The sequence below is a fragment of the Larus michahellis genome, chromosome 2 (assembly GCF_964199755.1).
Source record: "Larus michahellis chromosome 2, bLarMic1.1, whole genome shotgun sequence".
NCBI classification, from domain to species: domain Eukaryota; kingdom Metazoa; phylum Chordata; class Aves; order Charadriiformes; family Laridae; genus Larus; species Larus michahellis.
This window is the reverse complement of record NC_133897.1, coordinates 129,646,708-129,665,809: the sequence shown is the minus strand read 5'-3', so window position 1 is coordinate 129,665,809 and position 19,102 is coordinate 129,646,708. Positions and strand designations below refer to the sequence as shown.

Here is a 19,102-nt window from a genome sequence, read left to right as displayed (position 1 = left end):
CAAAATGGCAGTTTACATATTTCTAGCATGTGGCAGCAAAAACTAATTGTGTGGCTTTGAAACTGATACAGAATGGATTCAAATCTCATCATCAACATGTTTTTGTTTTCTTTTCTGGACTACCAGATTAAATTGTTATTAAATTGTACCTCATTGATACTTTCCACCAATGTATTCTTTCTGTCTGACCCACTGCCCTACAATGAATGTAAAAAGTCGCAGATCCGTTGCAGTATTTATACATCCATACAGCAGAAAGTTTCTGCTGTAAGTCAAATGTGAAAAATCTCACAATTTTGCCTTTTTGTGATCACTGCTGATTGTCTCTGCTCTCACCACATTCCACGCAAAAAAAATTCTTGCGTCTGTAACAGCAAGATACCAGTTTCTCCCCCGTACTGGTACTCAGATGCACGCAGGTTGGGAGCAACGTCATCCCAAACTCTGTATTTGGGTCCCACGCTGCTCCTCTTCAGACAGAGCCAAAATAGCTGGAGCATCGAGTAAATGCATTACAGCCCACCTGAGCCCCAAATTCAAGATGCCAAAAGATTCAAATGCTATGCCTAGCCCTTCTAAATAACATGAAGAGGGATCCAACGGAGATTTTAGTATCTGCCAAGCTCTGCAGCAACAATCTCTTTTCCACTTCTGCTAGAAGCTGCTTAGCCCCCTATCCTAAAATAAGCAGTTCAGACTTCTATCTGAAGGGCACAGTAGTAATCTGAACAATCATCAGTATTTTCTAAGACACCAAAATAAAGGATTTGCTGCTGTGTTTGGATTTCCATTTTCCAAATGCATCATTTTTTTTGTTTGCTGAAAACATTTCTCAGTTTTGTCTTTAACTTCAAATTTATGTAGGGGAAAAAAGAAAATTACTCAATTCTCAACAAGATTCTAAAATACTTTTTTCATATTCTTCATTTAGGGTAAATAGTAAAAATATAGATGTTCAGAAAAGTGTTTTGGCAATATATATCAATGCAGCTCACAACCTAATGCAGTAACTCAGCATGAGATACGTTTTACTGGCCTAGAACATCCTGGAATATGTATTCTATAGCTATACTTTATTTAGCAACAGAGAAAAGGTGATCTGCAATAGGCCACTGTTGCAGAAAGTATATTCAACTGACCGGTAACTAGATTTTGCAGCCATAGAAATTATTATAAGACAAATTTATTTGAAAGAATGCACCCTATATGTTGGTTTCACCTTGCTTTTGTGTATCGTCTAACATACTTAGAGATATTCCAAATCCCACTGGACACAGTCCTGGGCAACCTCCTCCAGCTGACCCTGCTCTGAGCAGGGTGTTGGGTAGAAGATCTCCAGAGATCCCTTCCTCAACCTTTTTGTGATTCTGCGTCCACAGAAATACCGGCTTCTCTGAACCATCCCACTTCATGTTTCTCTATCTTGACATGGCAACGATCTTCTTTCCAAGCTCATTATGCCTTTGGGGTGTCAAGTTTGACAGTGTGGATGACATTCAGCTATTAAACATCGATACCTGTAGCCATTTAAGGCACCTTAGGTTATCCAAGACAACCTTCCATGGCTGGCTGTTATGACCCAGGATTTATAGAAGACTCATGTCCTTCTGGACACAAGATAGAGGCCAAGAGGACATCACAGTGCCTAAAATCATACAGGATACCTACATTTAGGCAGCAGAGCCTCACCTGTGCTGTGGTTTCTGCAAGACAAATGCAACTAATTTGTAATCTTCAAGACATGTCCAAGTCATTTGGACCTGGGCCAGATATGAACTAACCATCTAAGCAGGAAATAGTAACTGCATAGGCCTTGTCCTCATACCACTACATTTTAGTCGCTTGTGTTGTGATTTGACTCACCATCAAACATCTGTGGTCACACTGTGCTATGAATGCCAGAGAGAAATAGACATTCTCGGGGTGCAATTCATCTGATCTGTTCTAAACATATGGTCATACCATATGATTCATGTGTTACCTACATTCAGGTCCCTGTTCTGATGAGTTATCATCTATTAACACCAGGGGGAACAGGTTCCATGATTTACGAGGCAACATTTCCTACGTATCATAGCCACAACTGCCTCACACTGTATTACCTTCAATATTCACCTGAAATGTGGCACATGTCCTGTGTGTGCTGCAACTTTGGAATTATAAATGAGTATATTTGATCTCAAAACCTTCTGTTTTTTCTCCTTTCTCAGCTAAAAATTCTCAGTAACTAGTCTGGAAGATGTTTGGGTGTGGAGGATCTGGTTGAGTTAAATTTTAACAGAAGTAGACAATTTTTTGTATCACACAGGTAGGGTCATTGTGTAAGGCCCCGAGCTCGCGCACCCTATGCCTTTCTTTAACGTGATACCTGTGGGAGACTAAGCTCTTGTCAAAGTACAACGTGATCACTGTGGGCTGGGAGACGAGTCCGAAGTCATTAACAGACACATCAATGCCTATAGACGTTCCTAGCCTAGTTTCCAAGGCTAGGTAACCTTGCTTAGGATAGCACAACGAAAACAGAAAGAGAAATGAATTCTCAGTCTCAGTTCCGAAGCCTAGGTGCCTTTTCAGTGTGCCCCATTTAAAGCGTCAATCAAACCCGCCATGGTTGTTTTACTGTTCAGCAAGACTATTTGGAAGTCTGGAAAATCAACACTACCCAGCTGTTTCTCCAGCAGGTCAGCCATATATTTCAAATGACAGCACTGCATAGGTATGTACATCAGTATCTAAGAGAGCAGATGGCTTTACGTGTGTGGTCATTTTAATGCAACTACCTCAAATTCAGTCAAAAGCCATGTAAGAAGACGGCATGCAGGCCTTCTGGCTCCGCTGATTTCGGAAGGCTCTTGTCAAAGTCCGGCTGAATCAGTCCACAGGAATTTATGCCTGTTGGGTATCAGTTTTGTTTCCCATAAAAGATAAAATACCAAAATCCTGCACTGAGCTAACAGTAACTGCCAGCATACCATGGCATGCTCGCCTTAAAAGACATCGTCCAGTTCTCTGATCCCTCATTTTATGCATTTCATCGTGGCAATGCTGATGTGCTGCAGCCCACAGGAGCGAGGACGTATTACATTTGTGCTGGGCTTCCTTTGGGGGGTTTCGTGGAGGAAGGAGGAGGGCGACGGTTTTTTTCCCCAAACGCAGGAGATTTCAAGCTCTCAGTGACATATTGCAGCCAATCAATCTGATCACATTGTGTGACTCTATTCATCTACCTCTCACCTCCCATCTGCTCATTTCCCTCTAATTCCCTTCCCATTTCACCAGCACCTCAGGGCTGTTCATCTCCCAATTATTCATTCCCTTTACAGAACATAATAAGCATTTTTTTAAAATCACACCCGTGAATTTTTGTATTGACAAGGTCTGGGGGGCATTTCATTCTCTATCCTTCTCCCTCCTCCCTCCCCACCAGACCGCAGAGGAGGGTGCAGCCCCACAGCGTATGCTCTGCAACACACCTCGAGAGTATGCCTTCATCAGGTGGGAAAAAACAAGGTTTTTTTTCCCCCGGTATTACAGTAGCAATGCAGATGTGCAGGTGTGAAGTAATTGCGGTGAAAGGTACTCTTTTATTATTGAAAGCACTTGAAAATGAAACGCATGGGCAAGGCACCTTGAAAGACGCGCACGCTCCCGCAGGTGGTGCGGGCAGATGCAGGCAAGCTCTGCTCAGCGGTGCACGACTCCGGCGCAGAAGCCATAAAGCGTGGCTCTCTGCCCGGGCTAATAAGCCCTGCTGAAATCTCTTGCTAATGCAACTCTGAAGCTTCTGCACTTGCGCTGGCTCACAGCTCCGCGTGAAGGCAGCGCAGCGTTGTGCCGCAGAGACCTGCCCGGAGGGGCGGCTTGGATAGACCAACCGCAGCAGGTGCAAAGAGACGAAGCAGCATCGTGTCTAGGGGCACAGCTGAGCTCGTTAAGTGATCCACCGACGCGGTGAGTCAGGGGGCAAAGCAGCACGAAAGCTCTGGCTTAACCTTACTGCCAGCCCAGTGCTCAACCCACAGGACAAGCTGCTGTGCCTCCCAAACGGGAGATGGCTTTGTGGCCACCGTGGCAGCAGTGGCCATCTTTCTCCCTGTGGTTAGCACAGCCTGGGGAGAGGTTTCTGAGCAGTGCCCTGGCACGTCAAAGCCAGGGGTGACATGGCCCAGATCTGTGCTTAACTGCACTTACGAAGAAGTCTCTGTGAGTGCATCTACACCTCTAAAGAGGCGACTGCCGCAGAGTGAACCCCAGCGTGAGACATCCTCATCCCCCCTTGTGCCCGCCAACAATCTCTGTGCCCCTCCTCTCCTGACAGCTGGCCCCAGCTGCTTCTCCCCACCACAGACCCTGGGCACAGCCCACTGCAGGGTCTGCACCACGGAACAGGAGGGTGACACTGCCCTGCATTTGGCTCTAACCATGGCCCGGCTGGCCATGCACCCTGTCCTGACCCGTCCCTCAGCCCACACCACCCCCCCAGGGGATCCAGTGCATACCCTTTGGCATTTACTGTAAAAACAGGTCTCTGGTGGGCTATGACACAGCTTTCAGCTTACTGCTGACACCCTGAACTGTGAAAACATACAGAAATGCTTAAGAATTTGGCATAGCACATACAGTCTTGTGGCTTGAAGCCGCTGAGATCCAGAGGAGAGCAAAAGCCAGGAGCTATGCAGGGCAAATGCAGCCAAACTCCTCTGGCAGAGGCCATCCCTGAGCAATACAGACAGGAGTCAGCCTGTACCACCAACCTTGGAATTAGGATGCACACCCTGGTCTTTTTTCATCACTGTGGATGTGCCTGATATCTCCTGCTCCTGACTGCTCTGAGCTTCTGCATCAAGATCGTGCCTCAGTCACATCCCAAGTCCAGGGCAGGGGAAAGGCATGGGTGGGAGCATCTCCTCTCCATCTCCTTTCTCTGCTGTAGACTGACCCCTGCACGTGCCTTTTTTTCATATAGAAGGAATAGGAGCACCTGCTTCCGACAGGACTTCCTAGAAGACCCTTAATCCCCTGGGGTGCAATACGTGACCTATCAAAAGGTATCTTTGGGGACAAAGAAAGACAACACCGCAGCAGCAGTCAGCACCAATTTACAGCAGATTCATCGAGAGCTGCTAAAAAGTGAGTGGAGTATGAGATACAAACATAAGAAAGTCAGGCCAGGCAATGAAGAAAATTATTTATATTATATCCAAATAATGTAATTTGAATGAAAATTTTGTTCTCCTACTTCATGCATATTACACACGCACGCACTTGTCGTCACCATTCACACTTGTCCTGCTCACCCCCATTTCCTTGCCCACCAAGCGCTCCTTCTAGCCCAACAGCTTCCAGTGCCTTTGCTCAGACACTCCAGACCTTGACTCCTGCCTCATCTTTCAGTCTGCCTTTTCTGCTCCCATGCCAGTGACTCCAGTTCCCAATATCCCAACCATATTTGCCCCACGAATCGCAGTCTTTTCACTTCTGTCTGGCAATAACAGGGAAGATGGAGCCCTGAGAACAAAGGGTGTCAGTCTTCCTACTCCCCCATCCTACATCAGAAGTTTCCTCTCCTTAGCAAGAAGAGCACCGCAGAATGAAAGCAACCCTGCAGATGTACTATTTAGGCTGGAAAGTCAAACACTGCCACAGCAGGAAAAGCCAAAATGTAGGTTGTGGGAGCAGCGTTACGACCCCCCTGTTACGCCCCAGACCCAGGAGCACCCACTGTTCTTTCTCACAGGGCTCTTTCCTCTCTCAGTGCTCAGGGTAGATAGTGCCAAGCTAATAAGTGGCTATTTATTTCTCTTTCTTCTAGCAGTTCAGCATGTGGCTCTGTGACACATTTACTGCATATTATTCCAAGCCTGCTCTGAAGATAGCCTTTGTTAATTCCCTCCTGAGCTTTTCTGTGGAGTTCATCAACGCAGTACTTGTGTGCCTCTTAAATGCTAATTCATTTACTGCCATAGCATGGCTGTGAGGGTTTTGGTTTTTTTTTTAATTTCCATTTTGCATGTGGAGTGCTGAAGTGCAGAGAGATCAGGGTCCAAGTATTCCTCTAAAGTGGGGTGCACGTTTCCCAGCGCCGCCAGTGCGTTTTTGCAGGGTGCTCACAGCATTACGTGTCAGCTTGTGTGTTCAAAGCACCTCTCCCATCGATTTCTGTGGCAGGTGAGCGCTGAGTATTTGTGGAAATTAGACCCCAAAGTCTACAGCTTGACAGGCTGAAAATAAGTAATGTGCAATCTCACCATCTGGGTGAAGTTTGGTTTAAGTGACTTGCCAGGGCGATGCAGGGGCTCGGGGAGAGAAGGGAGAGCAGGATCCGCTTCTCCAGGGCTGCACCCAACAGGCTTAACCAAAGGATCATTCCTGATCTCCATCAGCCCTCCCCCTAATCATCCCCATTTGCTTGCCCACCAAGTGTGCTTCCCGGCCCAGCTGCCTCCAGACCCTTATGCCTGCCTCACCTTTCAGTCTGCCTTGTGGCTCCCATCCCACCGACCTCGGTTCCCAGTATCACAGCTGCGTTCACCACTGAATCCTCATCTCTCCAGTTCTCCTGCCACCAGCGGGCAGGATGCAGCTCTGACAGCATGGGGCGTCAGTCTGCCAAATCCCAGCTCCATGTCTTGCTGCAGCCTGGCCTAGTGCAGAGAAAGTTGTTGTGATCACAAGTAAAAGTTGTAATTACAAAAGCCCTCTGCACCCCATGGCCTGGTCAGGAGGTGCACATTGTGGGCGTTGAACCATCAACCCAAGCTGAACAAGTTTATTTATTCTGGGAGGCCAAGCTAAAGCACGAGGCAATCCTTGGGGTCACTAAACGCTAAAATTAAATATGTTTCTACAGAGCATGTGTGAATTGCCTTTTCAAAGGCTCGTAACTCGGCCAGATGTAGGTGGATTTTTCACAAGGCAGCAAAAACCATAAGCGGTAGAAACCCATTTGTTTTATTAAGTGTCATGTCTCTAATCTAAACTACTAAACTTTTGGCAAATTTATTGCCAGCTGAAGACATAATTTACAATGCAATATTTTAGGCAGCCTGAACAGCACGGGTTCTGCCATTCCCACCTCCAGCCTGTGTTTGTGCACCCGTGCACTGGTAATCAAGTGCTGTAAGCAGATGAAACCCACGCTGCCGACACCCTCAGAGAGCAACCGATTTCCTGCCCTGCCCCAGGGGACCCCCAGCACCAAGCTGCCCGTCCCTCCTGCCCCCGGTTCAGCCGTGGCTTTGCGACTCTCATCTCCTCTTTGGCCCCTCAGGGTGTTCTGCACCGTCTCCCCTGTAGCCTCCCCAGGACCTGCTAATGTGCCAGATCCACCGGCTCCTTTCCATTTCTCTCTGATGTATTAGCAGAATTCCGGTCAAAAAGCTATAAAACTGTTCAACAGCTAATAATCTATGTTACCAGGTAATGCGTACATTATGCGATATGCATGTCCATGGGACACCTGCTCATGGTGTCTCATGTCTCATGACAAGACATGTCTCATTCATAATCTGCGTTTGGGGGAAGCATTTCCGCATTCAGAATTTCTCTGTCGTTTCAAATAATTCTTAGTAAAATAATGAATATAAGCCTTGCACCGTAGGTCTCGCATAATATAGAGCTATTTTAACAGAAAGCTTACAAGGAGTATTTCCCTTTTCCCCCAGCACATGTGGAAACGCACCCCAGCTACAAGCAGAGCAACCCAGGTGCCATCCATGGCCAGTGAGAAGTTTTCACACATTTTCATACTGATTTTTATTTGCTGGTATTTTACTACTTCTGCAGTAAATTGGTGCTGACTGTGAACCGGCATAAAACATGACCCATAAAAGCAGAAACATATGGCAAAGGAACATTAAGGTCATACCAAGGATAACAACTTGAAAGGTCTGTCTTGCACAGCCCAGCTGGGCATATGGAGGAACCAGTCTGAATAAATAAAAACCTTACATAAGTCACCACCATGAATGGCCCTTTTTGGATCTAAAACTGTTCCAGTCGGCATTAGTGTGTACCGGTTGTGATGCCCTTCCCTCTGGGAGCAGGATCCCACTTCTGAGAACCGACAACTAGTTTCAGCAACAAGTTCATTTGAAGATCAGTCCTTTTAAAGACGCACGCATCAGGGGGCAGTAATGGGAAACCCTAATCTGTACTTTAAAATCCTTTCACTCTAATCTAGGACATAAAAATCCACATGCTCTGACTCAACAACGTGGGGCAATGCATTCCAACTGTTTTTTTCACTGCATTTTCAAAATGCCTAATACGGGGGCTTTTGATGAACCACTAGGCAGGTCATTGCATCTCTATGTGCTCAAGTCCTTTAGGATGAAAAGAAACAGCCTCAAGTTGTGCCAGGGGAGGTTTAGATTGGATATTAGCTAAAACTTCACCAAAAGGATTATCAGGCGTTGGAACAGGCTGCCCAGGGAAGTGGTTGAGTCCCCATCCCTGGAGGTATTTAAAAGACATGTAGACGTGGCACTTAGGGACATGGTTTAGTGGTGGACTTGGCAGTGCTAGGTTAACAGTTGGACTTGATGGTCTTAAAGGTCTTTTCTAACCTAAATGATTCTATGATTCTATAAGTTTCTACTTCATAGCAGGAAAAGGTAATGGTGTCTTGATGCATAAATTGTACATTTTCACACTGAGCGTGCTTGGCTCAATTTCAAAAATTTTACCCTAACTGAATTTCCCGAGTCTCTAACGGGCTTGACTTGGTGATAGTAACGCTCTTGCAATCCATGTTACCCTAAGAATATTTTTTTTAACTCCAAATTTGATTAGAGTTATCCTTAATTAAAATTTGATGAAATAATATCAGTTAAACAGCACAGGTTGTTTGGCCAGAATATATATGTAGCTGTTAGGTAAAATTCCCTTTCTCTGCAGGGTAATTTTAAATTGCAGTAGGCTTTCAGACCTGTTTGCCCTGGCAGCAGGTTAAAAGCGAGTGCTCTTTTGCTGCCTGGGAGGGCAGGGAAGGAACATTCAGCTCCCAGGCTGTGCTCAGTGACTATGCAGCGAACAAGGGAAGGCAGAGAACAGTCTTTGTCACTTGGGCTGAAGATCAAGTTCAGACATCAAGAAGTGACCCAGATGCAGCTGCAGAAAGGCAGATCTTGTAAAGAAATGCAAGTCAAAGGGAGGCAACGTGCTACTGCAGGTTACTTGCTGCTGCTGGACCCAAATGTAAAAGCAAGGTGACACTGGGGGAAAAAAGGAAACTCTTCAAAGAACCGAGCTCTTTCACATCTTCCCCAGTCACTGAGTCCGTCTCTCCAACTGAGGATGCTCGCTCACTGCGGTTAGGTACCCAAAGAGCTACAGGCGCTTCCACTGTGTCTGGCCAAAAGACTATGCCCTATTGGAGCAGTGATATGTTGAGAGCAGTCTCTGACTCTTTAACTGCGAGGCTTAACCATCCACCATAACTATTCATTACACTGCACACCCAGATCAAACCTCCAGCTGTTCCCAAAAACAACAGCTCATCAACAAAAGCCAGCATGAGTGCCTCAGGCAAATGCTTTGCTTTTGTGCTGGCTCCCTCTTGACTAAAGCAACCCAAGGCCCCTTTCTGACCATCAGGGCTCTCAGAAGGTTTGGCCACAGCTGAAAGGGAGGTGATTTTCTTCCCCGTGCTCCGAATTTTCACACCATTTGCATTGCTCTCAAATCCCACAGCTCGTAAGTGACAGGCTCCCTGCATGGACGCAGACCGTTCAGGAGAGATGGCCCAAGACAGAGGAAGCGTCTGTTGCCATTGCTGCTCCCAGGATTATCCAACGGACGTGGCCAAACTGTCGGATTGAACTGATTTTCCTATTACTGTATTAATACTGGTTTGCATGTTTATTACCTTGCCCATTTCAAACTTCAGTGAGCTGAATCTTAATAAACAGATATATTCTGAATGGATTTTTGCTATAGTTGCCTTTCCCCCCACCCCCCCCGGCCATTAAGTCTCATTATGTGGAGTCATCAGCTGTTTTGCTTTGTTTCCCATCTGTTCATACAGTACTTGGGTTCTGGGATTTTTCCCAGGGTGTGAGATAATAGTGCAGATGGGAGTGCAATTTCCACTGTTTTGATTTTGCCCCAGTGGGGCTTCATGTGGGCACTGGTGGAAAAATGACAATTGCAATGGTTTTGATTAAAGATTTTCTATATTACAGGAACTCGTCTAATCTCAAGATTTTCAAGATCATGTTGCTAAGTAGAGTCAGTGGCAGTTTTTTTCTAAGAGATTTTCAGTCCTTTCCCCATCTACAAAACCTCCATTCTCTGAAGTAAACAAGGACTCTTTTTTGAGAACAAATCTTTTGCAATTTCAAGTCACAAGAAAAACCAACCCTGCCTGTGGCTGGGGAGAAGATCACATTCTGGTCCCATTGCTGTTGAGGGGAGGAGAAATTGAGACTAATGAGACTTTGAGGGGCAAGTGTAGTCTCCTGTGACCGCTGGTAGCCACCTCATATCAGACCTTTCACCTGTGTATCAGTTAGGTTGCCATATTGACCAGCTCAACATCTTGTCAATTGACCAGTAACTCAGTAGCAAACCTACTCCTCTAATTTGCAGCCAAGGTGTACTTTGGTCAGCTTATACCCATTTGATCTCATATTTAAGTTCTCCTTTTTCTCAAATACCTGTTCTCTCTCCCCAGCTTTTATTCCCTCCTGTATTTGTAGAGAACGATCATATCCATTTCAACATTTGCTCTGCGAGACTGAACTATCTTCAATAACTTCTTGCTGGAAAAATACGCTCTCTGCTCTCCTCACCCTCCTCACAGCTCTCAGGTGAACTTACTTCAATTTATATCCATCTGCCCTGGTGACGGGGGCCAAGAACAGCTGTCAGTCCTGAAGCCAACCCATGGGCACGTACCTGCTCCAGCTTCACTCCCTCCCACTGCTGCTTGGTGCTGCATTTTCTCCTGGCCTGCATTCTGAGATTTATTTTAATTTTCAGGTGATGACTTCAGTTTGATCTCAGGCACATCTTGAAAATGCCCTCTTTCTCCCCCTCTGCATTAATTTTCTAATGGACATAAAGTGGCTAGAAAAGTATTTTGGTCAGTTATTCTCTGACTCCATTTCCTGGCATTTTTCTTCCAGTTCTGTAATTCCTATCTTCATTTCTCAGCATCCCTGATACTAAAATTGCTAGACACTATATTTGGAGTAGGTTGTGCCCAGGGTGAGCTTCTCTCTAGGTGTGGAATGGAGATACTACTTTTCACAGGGCCATTTCTCTGTGGTGGCAGTGCAAGACTCCAAGTTATTCTAGAAGTATTGAGCTCCAAGATCGAGAAAGCTTTAAGACAGCACTGACCCAGAGGCAGCTCTAGTAAGGATGTGCTTGTTTGGCCTTACAGCAAGTGGCCACAGAGCCAGGAGTGGCAACCTGCATCCCTGCACCTTGTCATGCAGCAGGATGGTGCTCAGGCAGGGGGAACAACCACTGTGCCCCCAGCCTCCTGGGTCAATCATAGAATCACAGAATGGTTCGCGTTGGAAGGGATCTTAAAGATCATCTAGTTCCAACCCCCCTGCCATGGGCAGGGACACCTCCCACTAGACCAGGCTGCTCAAAGCCCCATCCAGCCTGGCCTTGAACACTTCCAGGGATGGGGCATCCACAACTTCCCTGGGCAACCTCTCATAAGCTCTGCCCCCCCCCAAGATAATTACTGGGCAGGTAAACCTGCAGCGATATCTGGGAATTCAGAGAGGAGAAGACCCATAATTGTTCAGCAAGGCTTTTTTTCATCCTTACATTACAGAAATCCAAGAAGGCTCAGTCTTCGTATACTTATCCTTTTCAGAGGAATGTATGTGCTAAAGAAAGGGGTAGGCACACTTTTTGTTAAACCTGACTTTTCAGCATAGAAACTCTTACAAAATTATCATGTTTACTCAGGAGTCTAGAGATTTTTATGCTGCGAATAGAGGAGGATGGGAGAGATTTTTAATGGAAGTGCAAAATTGCTTTAATAAGGGAAAAAAATGCTATGGCAATTGTGAGGGAATTATATTTAAGATGAAGACTAATGCTAGGAAATCACCTGTGCTTAATTGAAACCTCCCTGGCGTATCCAGGAATCTCAGCCATGGCCTGAGACTCTTGTTGTGTTAGAGATGTATGAACCTAAAGAGGTGAGGAGGGGGGGGATCCATGAAGACAGGTAATGCTAGTAGAATTCTGTAGACCTTTTCATAGGCCTTAGATATAAATCTCGTCTAATAAATCTAATAAAGCACACAATTTTGCTTTCTAAGCACAGGCTCTTACCTCAAGTTAGGCCAAAATGTAATTTCAGGGGAAGAAGAATCAAAGCAAGTACTCATAGGGGAAAATCTGTCGAAGCAGTGAACTTTTCACCTCTAACAGCTAGTAATGACCATGGGGTACAAGATCAGATGGTTCACTTAACCGCCGAGTAACAAAATTAGGCTAAAAGTTAGATCTAGTCTGCCCAGGGGCAACATGACAAATTAGATTCATCCACTCGCCATATTTGTATTAATGCACTTTTGTATTAGTGAACAGATTATAAAAGAAGGCTTTGCCTTGAGGCAGGGTTTTCTGGCACTGAACTAATTTTCAAGCTGAGGTTCTCCCCTGAGGGCACGGTAAGACCCTCCGTTCTTTGCAGCCGAGGACCTGATCCTCAGCAAAGATTTACCTGGGAACAGCTCTTAACACTTTGGAGCTTTAAAAACTGCACATTTCTTTCTGTAAAGCTATGTAAATTGTATACTTTTAATATATGTTTTAATAATAATGGAATATTTAGTTACCATCTTTCTAAAACCATTCCATGTGGTCCACTGCTAATATTTAAAAAAAAAAAAAAAAAGGAGAGAAAAAAGAAAAATAGATGTTTTAAAACCAGCTCTCTGGGACAGGCTCTGCAAACTCGTTCTGGCTCCCAGTCTTGGCTGGGAGTCAGTAGTAAGAACTGCTGACTATGCAGATGGCCACCTCCCTTCATGCTGTGGCTGCTGCAACCCTGCAAAAGGTCGTAGCCCCGTGGTCTCGTGGCCCTGTGACTCGTGGGACTCACAGCACTCAACGTTGGTTGTACGTGTGAGTGTTCCCAGCACGAGGCTTCACTTTGCAGCTGCAGCAGCGCGGTGTCCTTCTGACCCGGGAGGGAGCCGTGACTCAAGAATGCATTTCTTTCTCCTCTGAAGATGAAAAGACTTTTAAAATTAATTGCATGACATTATGGCTTGTCTGTATTGTCAGTTTTGATTTTGCTGTGACAAAATGATGGCCGCTCCCTGTCACGCAGAGTGACGCCGTGCCTGTGAGCACCGCACTCATCAAGTGGCAGCAGCAAGTGAAAGCATCACTGTGATCTGCATGGAAAGCAGTTTCGCGGAGCATGGTGTGGAGGGCGAGACAAGTGCAGATGTCACACTCCTGCAGGGGACCCAACCTGGCCACCGCTGGCTGCAGCTGGTGGTGCCTCTGCTGTGCCATCCACAAATCTATGCCAGGTATCTAACCCTCTCCACCCGCCCCGGCAACCAGCACTAATTATGGAGGGTGATACCCTCAAGAAGTGTAATTTAAAGCATTTAGAGCTGAATGCACAACTACTAGATCTAAAATCAGAGATCTTAAAAGAGCAGCAGGGCTGGATGGGGAAAGCGGGAGCAGAAGGAGCAGGAGGAGACTAACCCATTTTCCCTTTAGAGGGCAGTGGTGTTCATCGTACAAAAAATGCATTTCTGAGGAGGTAAAACCATTACCGTTGTCAACTGGGGTCAGCAGCACCACAGCAGCAGCAAGTAATGGGAACCAGCACTGACATGGTGCTGCTGGCCACGCTGCGCCGTACAGAACAGCATCTGAGGCTGATATACTTTCTCTAATGCTCTGGGCAGGGGCTCATTAATTTCCCCTTGTTTTCCCTCACAGTAATCAGACGAATAATTACGGTTTCACAGAGAGGCTTCTTTTCTCCTGCCACACCATGAACGTGGTCCAGGGTGAAGCGCTCCTTTCCGTCAATGTTTGCCAAGTTACGGCCTCTCCCCGAGCCAGATGAGCCCTTCCTGCTGGATTTAGGCCAAACAAGTTTGGAAAGCCAAATGAGAGATGATTTCAAAGGCAGTACTAACCTTTTCATGGGCTTGGGTGAGGCCTCCCGCTCCAGGTTGGAGGACGCGTGCTTCACGTGCATGGCGTTGTAGGAGGTGTGGGTGTACTCGTTTTCATCGCTGTAGTCGGGACCGAGTAACGTTCGAGCCCACGTCCCCATGTCGTACGGAGGCAGAGTCCCCCCGAATTCAGAAGGCAGGCATTCAGGGTGTATTAGCTGGTGAAGGCTGTTCAGGTTGTTACCATGAAGAAAGATCTTTAACAAATGAAAAGAAAGTTCGAAGTCGTCATCGATTCCTTACTTCATTAAGTACAGTAATAACAGCACTAATGAGGTGTGGCGCGTCATTAGTTGATGCTGCAGTTTTCAGGTGGGAATTTCTGAAGCGCTGAGGGCTGGATGGGGCGGGCAGGAGCCAGGGGGTGGAATTAGCTTTGGGATGTGCAGCTGTAGAATTAGGCTGTCACTATAAACACTTCTGAAAAAAGCAATTCACTTACTTTCGGCACATGGCACTTTCACTTTTTAAAGTACTAGATCAGGGAAAGTGCAAGTCAGGAATAATAACCGATTATTGTCACTAGGAGAGGATATAGGCTTTTATGAGGAGTGGTGAGAATAAAAGGGAGATAGCGGAGCTTACTGAAAGATGCGAAGGTCCTCAATGTCTGAGAGGGCAACCAGCCCTGCGCCTGAGGACTGACATTTCCCAGGGGTCTAAGTCTGTGTCACCACTTTGCACCGCTTTGGTGACATTTGTCTCCCTAATCCCTCTCTGCTTTCAGGCTGGTACTACCCTTGTCCTGCCTGGTTAGTGACACCCTAGGGTGGACTATGGGGCCTTCTGAGAGATGATCCAGTGGTTGTTCTGTAGACAGCAGAGGACAAATGGCCAAGATAACTGCAGGACCACAGTTCACATGGGTTTCACTTCTGCAGTGTGAGCAAACAGCCTTCAGGCATGGGTATTTTTTTGTGGTGAGTTACCACCATGTGAAAACAGTGAACTTGCTCAGAGCACAAAATAGGAAATTTTGCTCTCACAAAACGGGTTGAGCTGAAGTTACCCGCCCTGCAGGTGACCTCAGACAGGCCTGATAGTCCCTCCACATTGCTAATTCTCTCTATCCCTCCGCATGTCCCATTAAAATGTATCTACACTTCGTTAGCGACAACGAAGTGGTCCCTGGCTGAGTTATTGATTCAATCCAAACCATTACAAACTCTAAGTTTTAATACTAGCAGCAATTCTCTGAGGCCGTATGAAAAATGCAGAGAGAAAAAGAAGGAAGAAAAGAAAGCAGGCAGCTCCTCAGCTACTTCAGCTCTGCAGCTTCCTATCCCCCCCAGCCCCGTCTAATTACCCGTTTCCTTGTCTTGTCTTTGAGAAACGGTTTGATTAACGTGTACAGGGCATGGATGTACCAGGGCTGGTTGACAAAATGGACTCCTCCAAAACGGGCAGGAAAGCTGTCCTATAGAAAGAAAGAAAAAGAAGGCAGTTATTAGATGCAGTGCTTTAGCCAGGCAGTCAATAGGATGAAAGTCAGAGGATGAAGTCTGCCTCTTTCCATCTGCAAACGAGCACTGGGCTTGCTGGGAGGAGGCAGGAGGGAGATGAAAAAAGAAAGACGCCTGGAAACGTTTGCATCAGTTTCCTCGGTTAGCAGACACAGCCCCTTCTCCCCTCCACGCGCTAACGCATCAGTTGCCAATGATTTAGAGTAGGCTCTCCAGCCACCTCGCCTGAACGTTTTTTAACTCCATCAGGGCATCTGACTTGGCTGGGATGGGAAGTGAGAGGGGGCCGAGGAGCACCGCTCCCTCCCTCGAGGGGAATCTTTCTAATTTCTCATTGTGCGGCGCACGGCAAGCCCCCCGGTTCCCACGCACATCGCTGCACACAGCTCACCTTTTCACCCTTCGGCCTCCCCGCCTCCCCCCCTGCTAAAATCATCATTACAATGGCTGACCTTTCGGGGTGAGCGAGCAGCGGAGTGTGGGGAGGAGGATGGGTGGGAAACGCTGATAAGTGAAGGTGTAGGGAGAGCAGCACCATGACGGCACCATGGAAACTGCCGGAGCCCAGTGCTGGCTTGCCAGGCTGTGCACAAACAGCCTCGCCATTAACATGCAGGTAGCGTCCCAGCGGGGAGGTGTTTGCAATAGCGTCCTACTCCGCTCAGCCCGCGCGGCATGCTTAATAAAAGAGGAGGTTTGCTGGCATGCCTTTAAAGGTTATTGTATGTTGTGGTGGGTATTTTGTACCTACACTGTCATCTAACAAATGTCAGTCAGTCAGGGAAGAGCCTAGGATTCTTTCGCAGTGCATAAATAGTGGGAGTACTGCTGCTCCTGCATGCAAATACGCTTCCAGCGAGAGGAGAGGTGCCTGTCTCTCCCCTGTGAAGGGAGATCCTGATGAAGCCATCCTCGTCCTGGGTGTGCTCCTAACCCCTACAGCTCACCACATAAAGACAGAGCATAATCAGGTCTCTTCCTTCAGGGATTTGGCTTCCAGACTCAGGCAGGTTCATTCCCCCCACAATTAGCGCAAGGTATCCTGTGGCTTTCTCTCACCTTCCTCCAGAACACCAGAGATTGAGCACAGCTGGTGAGGGTATGGGGTGGATTTGTGAGATGATATGGAAAATCCCCTTATACACCTGCTCGGTATAGCTTCTGTGCCACTTCAAGGTCTAATTGTTTCCCAGATTGAGCACTACGTAGGCGTCCCACCACCTCTCACCACCCAAGTCAGATTGGCAGGACTCCCTATGTTCTTGAGCACTGGCCATGGATTTCCATGGCAGTCATCTTAAACCATATTTGGGTAATGTTTGTGAGTGTCCGCAAGCATGAAGTGGTACTTTTTTCTTTTGCTATATAGTAGTATAAGCAGTTTACACCTCAGTTTACCTGAAACCTTTGCAGATCTCAATATTGGGTGCTCTGTGAAAGACTAGTGAGTGAGTGGTCAGGCCAGCACTCAGGAGGCCAAGCAGTGTAACATAGCAGGTGATCCCATTTCAAACCCCAGAAAACTATGAGCTGAGCTTTTTAAGGATGGCACACGCTCTGTTGCAGTGTTCATTCACTATGAAGACGATTGTATTTCCATTGCTGCTGGAATATTCATTAGAGCTTAGGGACACAGCTCTGACTGATATGAACTGCTGCAGTGCTGCAGGTTGCAGGGACTTCAACCAGGCTGTGCTGAGAAACAGCTGCAGAGAATCTGAGCCCACCTAGAAAAAACATTGACCAACAACAGAAGCGTGAAGTGAAGCCCAAAGTGATTTTCTACCCTACCTAAAAATGGGGTTTAGAGCAGACCAGAGCCAAAAATGCCCATTTCATGCAAAATTCACATATTCAGTTGCTTTCTTCCCACATGGGAATGATAATTTGAAGATTTGAAACTTTTCACATAATATTCTAAAAAAAATAGTATTAAGAAATATTGGAATGGTCCGTATTTGCCTTTTTTTTTTTTTAAATTCTATATTTGTCAAGAAATCTGCCATCCCACAAGCTGTATCTCTAAGACAGAAGTTCTGGACTCCTTTGCTCTTTGGGGTTAAGCTGCCACAGTTGTCCCAGGTGGTACCGTAGCAGCATAGGTCAGTCTAGAAGATACAGTCTGAGTTTGAAGCGAAAGACAGTAAAGACATGAGAGATGGGAGTCAGGGGAATAACTTTAAGATAGAGATTTGTACTGGCCTGAAAATGAAAAATTGTTTTGTCTTCTCACTAGAATGCACGGATGATATTAATCACAATCTTCAGTGAGAAATGTCAGTCAGACTTCATTTTCAAGGGGGAATGTGGTTTATTTTAGAACATGATGACCAGCCTTAATGATACCACATTACCCGGAAAGGTCTGAATGCTGAGAATTATAGGAACCAGCCAGAGGTTTAAACTTGCAGATTACCCCTGGAAAGGATAAGGAGAAGGATGTACTTTCCTATATAGAAGATGAATTTTATGTCCACCCAACATAGATTGTTGAGTCCATAAACTAGATTCTGTCTGGTACATCAGTAGATTAAGTGTTACAGGAAAGCCCCTCATATAATAGTTTTATTTATAGGCAATTGCTTTCTTTCCATTCTGAAGGTACACCTGAAAATGCACAAAGACCCTTGAAAAGGCAGCATGACAGCCAGGAAAAAAACAGCAATCAAAGAACATTTTTTTTGTGTGTAACTTTCTGCTAATTTTTGTTCCTTACTCTATTAAGCACGATAAGCTCAATTTGACCTTCATCCCTCAGTCCACCTGCATTTGTAAGGCTGTCAATTAGAACAAGGACAAAGACATAATTTTTTTTTTTTTTTTTTTTAAACCAAAGAAATTTGATATGGGAATCATCCAGACACTGTTTGGAACTGCAACATACCAATTTTGCAGAAGTCCCTAATTAGAGCAGAGCTGTCTTGGAAAGAAAAGCTCCCATCTGGAGGTCTGCCTTGCGCAGTTCCAGGAAGATGTATGAGACCTTTCCCACACCCCACTTAGTGTCTCTGTTGCTTTCCCTGGGGCAAGGTGAAAGTAGCTGAAATTGATTTTCTGCTGGAGAGCTTTTGCTTTTAGGAATTCTCTTTTGATTTCTCATGTCTTGTGATTCCTTGGGAAGGTGTATTTTATAATGAGGTACATTTTTTGGAGCCTACTGTGAAAAGGACCTTGGGATCATGGAGCCTATTCTTAACCTGATTCCTTGTTAAAAATACCCAATCCTGAGTTTATGCCATTTTATTCCAATGGCATAAATAAAAGATAACACGCAGGAACTAGTGTTTGTGGGCACTATTATCATTTTATCTGAAAACCAGGCTGGATATATTAACATGTTGCTCAGAGATGAAATCACAGTGTGAGCAAATACATCCAACCCAGTGCTAATCTAGCTAACTTGCTATCCAGCAATAGCAGAGAAGAAACAGCGAAAAGATTCCAGTTACCAGT

At 45.9% G+C, this 19,102-nt stretch overlaps 1 protein-coding gene across 1 annotated transcript in view; it reads right to left on the bottom strand.

Moving 5' to 3' along the window:
* The window catches only part of CLVS1 (clavesin 1), a 110,171-nt gene that overhangs the window by 2,760 nt on the left and 88,309 nt on the right, over positions 1-19,102 (bottom strand). Inside the window, exons 4-5 of the mRNA XM_074577124.1 lie at positions 15,493-15,603; positions 14,148-14,383 (exon numbers count right to left, since the gene is read on the bottom strand). Of these exons, the coding sequence (XP_074433225.1) occupies positions 14,148-14,383; positions 15,493-15,603 (347 nt within the window). The remainder of the gene's footprint in view (positions 1-14,147; positions 14,384-15,492; positions 15,604-19,102) is intronic.